The sequence below is a fragment of the Amblyomma maculatum genome, chromosome 4 (genome assembly GCF_055883805.1).
Source record: "Amblyomma maculatum isolate TAMU_Amacu chromosome 4, ASM5588380v1, whole genome shotgun sequence".
In the NCBI taxonomy this organism is placed as follows: Eukaryota; Metazoa; Arthropoda; class Arachnida; order Ixodida; family Ixodidae; genus Amblyomma; species Amblyomma maculatum.
This window is the reverse complement of record NC_139347.1, coordinates 123268774-123281533: the sequence shown is the minus strand read 5'-3', so window position 1 is coordinate 123281533 and position 12760 is coordinate 123268774. Positions and strand designations below refer to the sequence as shown.

General features: G+C 44.8%; 1 protein-coding gene across 1 annotated transcript in view; it reads left to right on the top strand.

The window, feature by feature from the left end:
* LOC146192284 (nose resistant to fluoxetine protein 6-like) overlaps window positions 1-12760 on the top strand; it is a 98115-nt gene that overhangs the window by 66233 nt on the left and 19122 nt on the right. The window contains exons 12-13 of the mRNA XM_084600449.1: window positions 3267-3387; window positions 12190-12376. Of these exons, the coding sequence (XP_084456575.1) occupies window positions 3267-3387; window positions 12190-12376 (308 nt within the window). The remainder of the gene's footprint in view (window positions 1-3266; window positions 3388-12189; window positions 12377-12760) is intronic.

Sequence of the window (12760 nt, the reverse complement as noted above, 5' to 3'; positions counted from 1 at the left end):
GTCAATCATCTATAGGAAGCCCAGGCTGTGAAGGCACGTGTAGGCTGCAATATGACGCCGATTAATCCCGACAGCTGCCAACAGGGCAGACAAAATGGAGCAAGCGTGCGCATAACACATCAAAGTGGCTTTTGAAGGCTTTGATGGTCTCGAAATAACTGACTCCTTCCTCGCGAAGAAATAAACCGATATTGTTCGCTTGATTTCAAAACAATTCCGATGTGGATTATTCCTTCGCTATGAATGTGGAGGAGGTGCTTTGGCCAGTGCTTCATCCTGAACTGCTCTCTGCCGTAAAGTTTGCATAGACAAAAACAGTAATTTTGCATTCCAAAATTCAGTAGCCTTGTGGGTAGACACCGTTCTAGTTCTATTAGACTTTTTAATAGCACATTTATCCAATTAGATGGTCAGTTGTATTTTCAAGAGAAAATGATTTATATATGATCATGTATGTCCTCGGTTGTGTGCAACATGCCGGGGATCGCTCTTCATGTAGTCATTTTAACCATTTAGTCCGTTACTTCGAGGTTTTTGGTTATATGGACAACTTTTTATTTCATTTTTCTTTAAAGCAAGCTTTTTTCAATGTTTAATGAGTGAACAGTAAAGTGTGCTCTCGATTATTTTAAACTTCTGGCAAATAGCTTACATATACTAATTTCCAGCGGAAGACATTCTTTAGTTGTTATATTTGAATTTAAAGTTCCGGGAAAGTCACGCTAGCAGGGCGCGTTCCTCTCGTGCACAAAACGATCCTGCCAAAGGACAATACCTCCAATTGAAAAACAGTACAGAGAGCCATTGAAACTATGCTTAGATTCAGCGCTACGGAGACCGTGGGTCCATCGAATGAGAGCAAGTTGCTCATAATTGTGGAGGCTATGTTCGACCCGCTTCCCTAGCTCGGTCCGGATAATTGTTTCGGAAATGCTTCTCAAGAGTAACGAAGCCCGGTAAGCGCAGGAGCGTTCAGGGGGCAGATATGGTCAGGAGAGGCTGGAAGTGCTCCCAAACCTGCAGAAGATCTCCCACAACCTGCAAAAAGTGTCTAATCAGTTTGACGTACCGAGGGTTCTTTCTGTCCCCAGAAAACTTGCTCAGCTGAGCCGTCGCACTACTTGCAAAGGTTATAAAAAAAAAATGGGGCTGTCAGAAGAGCGATGAAAAACGCTTTGTGCATTCAGCTATAAATGTCGTCTACGTTGAAAAGTGTACATCCGGCCAATTTCTTAGCAGTACCGCGCGACCGTTGACTCCTCGGAGCAGCGGCGCCGTGGCAGAGAAAAGCGGAAATTGGTAGAGGGAAAGAACATGGGGCCGAATCATGCTTCATGAGCGGGCTTTAACGCGAGCGAGTGTCGTGTTCTCCTCGTCTGTTCTGCTTCGTCGGAAGCAAGCACCCACATCAAGTTTTATGTCCGATTTTTGAGAGCACTTCTTTTATCTGCTGTGTGCTTGTGGCTTTGATTCGTGCGAACTTATAACATTCCCAGTATATTATATTTGCCACTGGTTGTATTTTCAGGGACTGTCATCTGGAGGTTTCCTTTTAAATTCACTCATGCCGATATTTAGGTAATCTCCTCGACAAGTACTTGTTCCAAAATTAATGATTGAAAATAGTTATTCGACGTGCTAAGCTCTTTAAATTTGCCCTCATTGCAGATGTTATCCACGCTATAGTGCCATCGACGCAAAGAAGATGGAGGAACACTGTCGGCAATACCTTTAGAGTAGAGCAACAAAGTTTATCCTAACCTATCCTATCCAGCGTATAAAAACTAGTGGCAGGTTATTGGCGTGCAGATGCATGCCAACCGATAGCGGGTGGGGGTCGCTTCGCACTAATAAATATAGCCCCACAGAGGAGGCTCACTATAGCGGCAAGAATTGTGGGCATACTCATGCCTTCGCTTGCCTTGTCTTCTTCTGCGTCGTCCTGTGCAGCAGCCCTGGGCAGTCGATGCTCGCGCGGTACTGTTAAAGAAGTTACCTGGTGTACACCCTCCCACTTTTTTAACCTGAACACACGAGCGTCGACCGCCGAGTCGATAAGCGGCGATATGAGCGAGAATACGCCCGTGCGCACAATGAACACTCCGGTGCAGCTGTCTTCGGCAAGGCTGTTACGGGAAGCGGATCCAACCCCACCTGCGTATTTGTGGGTTATCGCATTTCCTTCTGTTCTCTATTAGAAAAGGCCACGTGGCAGCGCCTGCTTTTCTGTATGAGAGGTAGATGCGAATTGGTAAGCGAAGTAATCCCATCAGATTTCGTTGCCACAGGATGACTTCCCGCAGGAGACTGCAACGTGGCCCATAGCAAAGAGAAAAATGCTGATACGCATCTAGTATAATCACCGGGCGTATATCGCATTACATCCAGCGCTAGCGCTACCACCTGCCCGCTTATTTATAACTTGATGGAAGCGTTCAGAAAATAGAAAGGATGAAAACGATAATGGGGGGGAGGGGGGGGTTGCTCGAAAGAAGCAGGGGTGAGGTCCCGTTCACAGAATAGCCTAGCAGAGGACAGCTGCATCGGAGTGCTCATTGTGCGCACGCGCCTATTCTCGCTCATTCCGACGCTGTGTTCCGCCGTCGACGCGCGTGCGTTCAGGTTAAAGATGTACGACAGGACAGTGCATGAGCGGCCAACTCAGGAAACATGTAAAATGTCTGGAAATAAGAAGTGCACGAATCATCTTGACAGCCTTTCCGCAGAGCATGGTCTTGGCAGAAGTTACAGAAAAATAAACTGCTCGTCAAACCTTGCAAGCATTCTTTATCAGGAAAGGGGGACGAAATGGTGCTAGTTAAACATCTATCGTATGGTGTAATGCTGAGATAAATTTTCTTTTGCGAATGCTCATTTTGTGCATGTGTACTAAGTTCCTTTTTAGTTGTGCCTGCGCGGGCTTGTTACATGTTTATATGCCTCGTTTCTCCCTTCAGTAAACCTGTTGTCAGTACAGCGCCTGTGTTCTTGTCTTACTGTTCTCCTGTCGATTAGCGCTAAATAATGTGCTGTTGCACACAAAATGTTCCAGCATTTCAGCTTTTTTTTTAAAATTCAGGTTATTGCTTGGAGAAATATGCGAAGAAATGCTTAGCGCTTTCAACATGATTATTCGCTGCCCGAAAGTGCAACTGTTTAAAGTAACATGAAAGTGTATATCTCGAAATAGAGAGTGCAGATATGCAATATTGCAGCATAAGAATACTTTTCATACACTAAGTAATTTTGATGTGCTCATTTCCCAGTGATTTCCTGGACAATCTAACCGACCTCTACATGCTTCCTACCTACCACGCTGCGTCTTATTTCGGCGGCTGCATCACTTTCTATGCAGTGGAACACTACAAGAAGAACAAAATATCAAAGGTAAGGCACAGAGTTTACATAGAGTGCTATTAATGCATGCAGCATCCAAGTCAGTTTGTTTACCAGCCCACTTTGGCGCTGCGATGTTCAGCCCTTTTTGTTTGGTGCTCTCATTCTAAGTTCGGTCAAGCAAATATGAAAAGTATGCTTCGCACCAATAAGCTATTGAGACATGCGTTAGGAGTCGATGAACTAGAATTTTAAGGCGCTACAGCAAGTACCGCTCTTATTGGAATCTGCTCTTCTGTGTACCATATATGAGACACATGTGGTGCAGCAGTGCTGGGCACGATTGCTTACATGTGTACTACTGCAACATCAACACCGACCGCCTCTACTTCAGCGGAACGTCACCTGAATTGCGGGCCTTTGCCGCCCTCTCAATGCCGTCGCAGCCTCGACCATCGGGTGCACTGATAACAGGGAAATGACTACTGATAACAGGTCCCTAGGACCCATAATGCCAGCATCAAAAAACACCATATTTTCAAGGTCATTTATACGAAGGTGCGGAAATTGACACGGCAACTTCAAGAGAGTTGCCCGCCACAATGGCTGGAGCGACGATTGTAGTCATCGTAACGTATATTTCACGCTCAAAGGTTTTGCTAGGGTTTGTTTCCAAAATGCAAGCGCACTTTTCCAGCTGGGCGAGCGATGTCATTTCCAAAACATTACCAAGTCGGCCATAAGCTCGTGAGTATTGTTGGTGGTTCTAGTGAAAAAGAAAAACAAGACAGTTCTGTATGAATACCGGACACTGAGTAAGGAGGCGTTTTCTGGCTGTCTATAGGATAGATGACGCACTCGATGACCCACATTGCTCCAGACTAATCTCCTCACCAGGTGGGCCAAGAGGATGCTGGCAGATATAGGTGCTTACATCTAAAATTAGCATACTTCCGGACACGTTCGAACGCATAAGGAACACTATTCATTTTGTGGAAGCGGGAAATGGGCCTAGTGTATCAGGGTAACGCCTTCGTTTTTTCATGTAACTTTGATCAACACTTGGAGCGGCTTCGCACTGTGCTTCAAATAAGCTACCGATTTTTTTGACCTAATTACCTAGCCCAAGGAAAGTAATTTCGGCTTCGGGGAACTTCGATTCCTTGGTCGTTCTGTCAGCGTACAAGAACATATCAGAGCCCGACAATACCGCAGCCAGTTCCAAATTTCTGAGACCAACCAGTAAGAAGACCCTTTGACCTCTTTTGAGCGTCTGTGCATATTACCAGTGCTTTCTCCCCCCCCCCTCCCCCCCAACATTGCTCTACAATAATATCTCAACAATCAGCAACCTTCTCTCTAGATACACACTATTTTTGGGAGGTAAGCCAGGTCGAAGGTATTAATAAGCTTTGATGTCGCCTCCACTGTCCCCCAATTTTAGACCGTGCGATAAAAACGCGAAAAAAGGACGTCTGTACTGACGTCAGCAACTTGCGCCTCAGGACCATCCTTATTCAGTTGTAGGACGGTTCTGAAAAGTTACCACCAATGAGAACAGAGCAAATTGGCGTTCGAAAAGAAACTATATATTCCACGCCAGAGGTTATCATTACTCTAGGCAATCAGGCCCCTCCGATCAGAAGACAATCTAGTGCTGTCTGCGACTGTCACTCGATATGCTCGTAACTTGTAATCTCTTTCACATCTTCGTCGCCCTAGTGACCATTCGATAATCCTCACCACGTTTCTGAACTACCTACCAAAACATAAAAAAGTAACTAAAACATTCACGTTTTACGATAAAAGATTTTATCAGATCGTTAATCGTGAACTTGACAATTTATGTACTTCGTTTCTTATTGACTTTGAGAAAATATCTATCGAGACTACCTGGCCTCTTTTTAAGAATAAAATGAACATTCTTATACAACAGTACATTCCTACAACTACTGTAAGCGAGCATGTTACTACCGCTTGGTTCAATAATACAATAAAATGCCTCAATAACAAGAAGAAAATTCTTTCTCGAACAACCAAACGAAATAACAACCGTAATTCCTGTCAGAAGTCTTACGAAGCCGAAAAACTATTTAGCGCCTATTTTTTTAAAGCTAATCAATCATTTTTGAACACCACACTCCACGAAATGCTACGCAGAAACACTCGTCAGTTCTGGAGATGCATCAGTCCTAACCTTAGCAGCTCAATAACACTTTGTGATGATGACATGGATGCACTTGCAGAACCTGATGTCACTGAAGTATTAAACCGCACATTTTGGTTCTGCATGCACACGGGAACCAGATGGTGATCTACTTGATTTTCCGTCCTCTGTTTTCCCTGCTATGCGTGATATATCGTTCGAACCCCACGGTATTATTAGAAGATTTGATTCTTTGGAACTAACCTCATCAGGAGGTGTTGACGACATTTACGCGAAGGTACTAATATATACAAAACATATCATAAGTGTCCTGTTGCCTCATATCTTTCAGCAATCGCTTCATCAGGCATTGCATGTGGGCAAAGTCATTTTACTACCAAAAAGGCCCTTCATCTTCCCGTCATAATTACCGTCAGATATCCATTACTAGCGTTCCGTCTAAACTAATAGAGCATGTAATTCTTTGGCACCATGAAATGTCTTGTATCTGTTAATTTATTTCAAGCTAACCAACACGGTTTTATAAAGGGGGTTCCTTGCGACACTCAGTTAGCTCTATCAATAATTGACTTGAGCTCCAAACTTCATCTCAACATTCTAGTGGACGCCTTCTTCGTAGATTTCTAAAAGGCCGTTGACAAAGTTCCCCACATATGGCTTTTTTAAGCTTTCATGTCTTAATCTCAATTCCTTGGTTCTTGACTGGCTTCGTAACTTTCTAACGAACCGGCAACAGTTGGTTCTCACTAAAAAAGGCTCATCTTCCTGCTCCTCTGTTCTATCTGGGGTAGCCTAGGGTACAGTACTGGGGTGGTTTTCATTATTTATATGAGCGACCTGCCAACTGACATATGCTCTAACATACGCTTATTTGCTGACGATTGTGTTGTTTACTGTCCTATGATTAGTTTCAGTGATCGCCAGCTTCTTCAATCCGACATCGATCGCATTTTAACTTGGTGCAGTAAATGGCTAATGTCTCTTTACGTGAAAACATAAGCTCTTTACTTTCCTTTCACAGGCGTCTGTCTGAACCATCTTTGAAGTACTTATTTGCTAACTCAAAAAAATGCGGATGTAGCCACCTTGGCATTAATTCAACACATGATTTTAACAGGACATATCACGTAACACAAGTTTCTAAAACATGAAGGGGTGGTGCAGTGGTTACGGTGCTCGACTATTGTTCCCAAGGATGCGGGACTGAATCCCGGCCTCGGCGGCTGCGTTTCGATGGAGGCAAAAACAAGGCGCCCGTGTGCTGTGCGATGTCAGTGCACGTTAAAGAAACCCAGGGGGTCGAAATTTCTGGAGTACTCTACTACCTATGGCATCTCTCATAGCCTGAGTCGCTTTGGGACGTTACACCCCAGAAACGAAAGCAAACAATTTTCTAAGAAACCAAATCGAGTTCTAGAGTATTTTCGCAGAACACTACGTCTAACAACGCCATCGTTAAAATCACTAGCCTATGTAACATTTGAACGGCCCAAACTAGAGTATGCATGCGCTACTGTGGACAATGTTTAAAATATTCTTTCTACCACACTAGAAGTGAAACAAAATCGCGCCGCTAGAATCATCTTCTCAGTCCATTCTTATCATGAAAATGTGACCCAGTTAAAAAAATGCTTATCTCAAGAATTTAGCTAAGCGGCGTAGCATCGCAAGGCTATCTCTATTTCATAAATTCTATTATCACGTTCCGCGCGAGTCTGTTATCCTCCAGCCGACAAAGCACGGAAAGACTACGCATTCTCCGCAAGCCCTTACTTATGCACATCTGTATTCATGCTTTGTGCGCACAGCGAAAGACTTGAATGACTTGCCTGCAGATGTCGTGCTCAATACTGACCCATCAATACTAAAATCATCGAAGCCATTTTATGCCCTGTACCCCACTCCCTCATGTAATAGCCCTTCAATGGGCCTTTAGGGTTGCAATAAATAAATGAATAAATAAATAGGATCAACATCCCTTGGGGCCGGTTGGCGGAATGGAGCTTCCGTTTGCAAGAGCAGGGCGTAACACGGCTACAAGTCGGGCCGGTAGAAATCAAGATAAAGACTGCCGTGAGCGCCTGCAGAACCGGTCAGCAAGAAACCATCGAATATATTCACCATTTTTTGCGCGGTAACATTGCCTGTATGGTGCAACTTCAAACGGCAACCTATGAGTTGCGCCGCTATATGTAACGCTGTGATACTGCCTAGAAGACTAATTCCCGAGTTCGCGGAGGTTTTCTATGTAGGGTGCAGTCCTTCAGTCTGTGACATGGCATTTACTGCAAGCGCTACTTTGAAAGCAACAACCCGACGTCTTTGAGGTATCATTCGTGTTACTCCCACAGGTCTCAAGCTCTTGTCACAGCGGACTGTCTGCCGGCAAGTTGGGTTTCCGTCGTAAATTCTCATGGCTTCAGCGAAAGCAATGCTGACCCGCACTATTCTTGTCATGAAGTAGTAGTGAAGTTAAATGCTGCTGCAAGCGGCAGCGTCGGAACGGCCCTATTTCGAAACCAGCGGGCTCTAAGAAAAATGCGTCGCAAAAAAGAGCGGTCTAACAAATAGACATGAATCAACTTGGCCTTGTCCTATCTTTGTCCACTGGGAAACGCTGAATTGTCGCGATGTACAAGCTAACATGGATAAAATGATATTTTATTGCTTAAAATGATACCGTTATTGCAGCAGCAGAAGGTTTGTGCCAAATATTGTGTTGCGCCAAGGCGCTGCTGCGGTCATTAGTACTGATCGTTGAGTTGCTTACAGCTCACATTATTGACGCTGTGTAGCACATGATGCAGACCAGCCATAGACATGCGACAATGTAGCATCGGTAGACAATGGCCTAGTAGAACGCTTAAACGCCACCCAACCAAAGTATATTTCATTTAATAGAAAGGAGATAGACATCTTTATTTGGGCGTGAGTAGTGACGGTATTGCTGCGATCTATTCAGATCTTTTTTGGTTATTTTGTGACAGCCACCGGTTTGCGGTCTTATCACAGTGATTCTAGCTGGAGGATAGATTCTGTCTGTTGCTTTTGTTCATGCTCTTTGTCGCGAGACGCAGCATTACAAGGTTTTTTGTTGCGCAAGATGCTTCGAGATGTGTTTCGAAGATTCCATCCACTCGCGTATATTTCTAAAATGTTCTATATTGTGCTAGTCACCGTTTGCGGTTTTATCTCGATCTTTCCTTACAGCCTTTAAATCTAGCGGTGGCGCGTGTAATTGAAATTCCTTGTTCGACGACAGCCGAGCACGATTGTTGCTATCGCCGCCGCCAGGCCGCTCAGTTCTTTTGCGGGCGCAAGTCAGTCCCATGAAGATATTCTTCAGTGCACACCCAGACTCCTCATTTGTGTCATCGGCGTTGTCGCCCCCAAGTGACAATATGTATCGAGCGACGATGCGGTTAACGAATGTACATGCACAGATCCGTACGTAACTCTACGTGTCATGTGGGTGGACGCACGCATCAAATTCCAGCGTACGCTGGTTGCTGCGCACGCTGCGGGACAGGTTGACAACTTGGCGGTGCCCTGGTCGTCCGCATGAAACGAATACAACTCGGTGCTGCTTTCTCCGACGCTCTAGCTCGCCTTAAATGGTTGTTCTCACTTTTATTACACACATTCTCTCCCTCGCCAATGCGCCAAGGCCTAAGCTAGAAATATTACTTGTTTTATAAATGTCATCGCGAATTTCAAGCTGCAAGGAATATCGCCAAGATTTATGTGTGGTCGTCACAGCATCAAAATGCAGTCTCAGGATTCTTGTCAGCGCTCTCATTTTTGGCATTGTGTAGTTTTTCTCGTTGCAACAAAAAGGCTAATAGTGCGGCTGTTGTTTTTATCAGTAATTAAAGATTATAAGTTTTACAAACCAGCGTGCATGTGATTCTACTCAGTGTCAATACATGGCGCCACTGTGGTCCCTGCTTGTGGCGGACGCTGCGGCACGGGTGACTAAAAGCGTCGTGTTCACGCTATTTCCAGCGCACTCAACGCAGCGGCCAACACATACGCACTCTTACTTCGTACGCCCAACAAAATTGAATAATGTACTCAGGAGCATACACCTGTAATTGAAATCAACATGCGATTTCCGCTTACAGTACTGGCCTCGAGGACATGATGTGGCTCTCTTCCTTCTCATTTGCCTTCTGCTGACTGGTGTATACTTCTTTGGACGCTATGCTGCTGGTTGATCCTGTTACGTAGAAATGAAAAAAGACCTCGATGTCGCCACGTTTATCTGGAACGTGGAAAACCGCACGGCGGCTAAATACATTTCACGTCTTGATTGTTCCGCCTTCTTTGTCATTTTCGCTTGCTGGTGCTTACCCTCTTCGTTCAGTTGCTTGTCATTATTTTGCTTGTTGCTAGCCATTATATTTTTCTGGGTAGGGTTGACAAACTAGTGGAGAAAGAGCTGGCCAGAAATGGCACTCGCAGTTTGAGCTACGTAGATGATTTTTTGGTACTAGGCAGGTCTCCGTGAGCAGAGTTTATTTCCCTTTATGCTTTTGACCACAATGAGTTGGGAGTGGCGTCCACACACAAAGTTCCTCAACAAGGATACTTGCAGTTTCTGGACTTGAAAATAACCTCTGATCTCAAGTATGTACGTTGGGAGTACTCCCTAGGAGCGAGAATCCTTTTCTCAATTATAGTTTTTTTTTATTCTAAAATTGTAAAACCTTTTATTGTCAAGAGCCGCATAGGTATGGCCGTGAATAAATCTTACCCCGTGAGATGGGAAACAGTCTCCTCGCACAGGTGAGCAGGTGCAAAGATGCAGTTATCCGGAGGGTGTCATCGCGTCCTGTGCTGAAAGGATGTCTAAAAGGTGAAGGCATCCGGGCCCTCCGAAGAACTCTGTTCTGGTGCAAAAGAAAGAAGGTTGGCGGTTATGCCGTACATTCACGCCTTGTCGCACCGGCTTAATAGAGTAGGGGCCCGTTACAGAACAAGGTTTCGTTTTTCCGCTCCCAAGAAACTGGAAAACTAAGGACTGCAATACGGAAGAAACGCGAGGGGAAGGTTAGTAAGAATATTTGCAATATTAAGCATAAAGGCAAGTATATTGCATGTAGGAAGGCCGTGGTTTATCTCTTCCATTTGTCTTGTGGACGTGTGTACATCGACGAGACCATTCGATGCATCAAGGTTCGCGTCTCAGAACTCTGCAAATCCATAATCAGCAAGGAAAGTAGAAATACAGCACAACACTGCTTTGCGTGCGATTGATAGGTTTCTTTCTGTTTGGAGTTGAATAAATTTCTCTTTGTGTTCTCCGTTTTTTTTTTGTTTACACAGCAATGTTTGCGCACGATGACCAGCGTACAAAAGAGATTGCTGACTCATTCCAGGTATTCAGAAATGGAGACGGCCGTGTGAGGAAAGCCTCGAATAACTTTATCGAGCATGGAAATGAGGATGCTTCACTGTGGGCAGCGGGTTTGGGATAATAGCACACGTTCCTTGGAACAGTGTTTCCAGTATGTTCCATCTTCTATTTTTATATCGCAAATGAGTGGTTGCAGTGTATCTGTGTTTGATAAGGCACCTTTGCGCACGTGTATATAAGTGTTTAAAATAACAGCTTGCGTTCGAATAATATTCAGTTTTAAGTTCAGAACCTCCTGTTTGTGTTTCGTCTCGTCTCCTGTGTCGCAGACGCTGCTTTTTAAACGACACATTATCAAAGTAAGACCTTAGTTTTAAAGTGTGAGTGCTAATGCGCTCTGCTGTAGAAAATGCGGTGATGTATTTCACAGCTTAGGATAACAATACCGAGAATGATTCTGGAGGTGGTAAATTGAAGGCTTCATGACCGGTTATTGATTTCGTGGCAGCGTTGTGAGTCATGAGTGCGCACGGCACCAGAATGGCAGGAACAACCGACTAGGCCATTTCTTCTGAGATAAGAAGAGAAACCGGTATTCTCGGATTTCGAGTCAGATGCGCTACTCGTAGGTCACGCCGGGAAATTGCTAAGGTTTGATTAGGTAAGAGTTTAGCATCTATGTCGGCATGAGCTTCACATGACTTATTTGCTTATTAAGCTTAAGATAGTAGAAGAACTCTTAAGATTAGCGATTAAGCCAATAGCAAAGTGAACGCAGACGAATGATGATCTAGAAGAGTTACCGGCACATTGGAACCATTAAAGGTCCTCCGTGGTATTGTTAATAAGAATGTTAGATGTTCACTGAAGTTTTGTTGAAAACATGCACGATTGCATGATCTACTGTGGATCACCCCTTTCAGCCTACGCCTTTCAGAGCAATGGAGAATAAATCAAAAGAAGGAAAAAATCTGCACGGAATCACGATCGGGGTTAAATTGGCGCCTCTGCTAAGAAAGGAGGGCCACGAGACTTAAGGGTCACTGGCCATGCAGGTCATCGCATCATGCTTAATCTTAACGGCTTATCCATATTTCCATCACCGTAGGATAATATTTTGACAACAACTGATCACAATTAAGCTTGGAACATTGAGCATGCTTCGAGTTACTGTGTTTGGAAAGAGCCGTAACCTTAAATACAGGTTCTGACGCAGTACTGAGTATTTTTTATGTTCAGTAACGAGATGCGGCTCTTTACTCGATGCATTTTATTGAGCAGATGAGTAACGTACTGCTCCTACAGTAACAAACCTTTGCACTCGCAGGGCGTCGAGGCAGCGCTGTGGGCCACAGCCATAGGTCTGAGTTCGGCGTGTGTCATCTACAGGTACGAGTGGACGCGAGGTACCGAGCACGGAAATCTGGCAAAGGTGTTGCTGGCCCTGGGCGACCGCGTTTTGTGGGCCACAGCGCTGGCCGCGTTTACCTTCCTGTGCGTCACCGGAAGAGGAGGTGAGAAGCACACGTACACGCAGTGAACATGCAACACAACCGTCCTGAAGTAACAAAAAAAATAGTCCCGCCGGGCTGGCGCAGTGGTTACAGCGCTCGACCACTGTTCCAAAGGACGCGGGATCGAATTCCGGCCTCGGCGACAGCTTTTCGATGGAGGCGAAAAGCAAGGCGCCCGTGTGCTGTGCGATCTCAGTGCACGTGCAGGTGGTAGAAATTTCCGGAGTCCTTCACTACAGCGTCTCTCATAGCCTGAGTTGATTTGGGACGTTAAACCCCACCAAACCAACTAACCAACCCCCCCCCCCCAAAAAAAAAAAAAGAAATAAAGGACATATAATTGTCTTTGGTTGTCTCAGAAGAAACAAAAAAAAAAATAAAGGA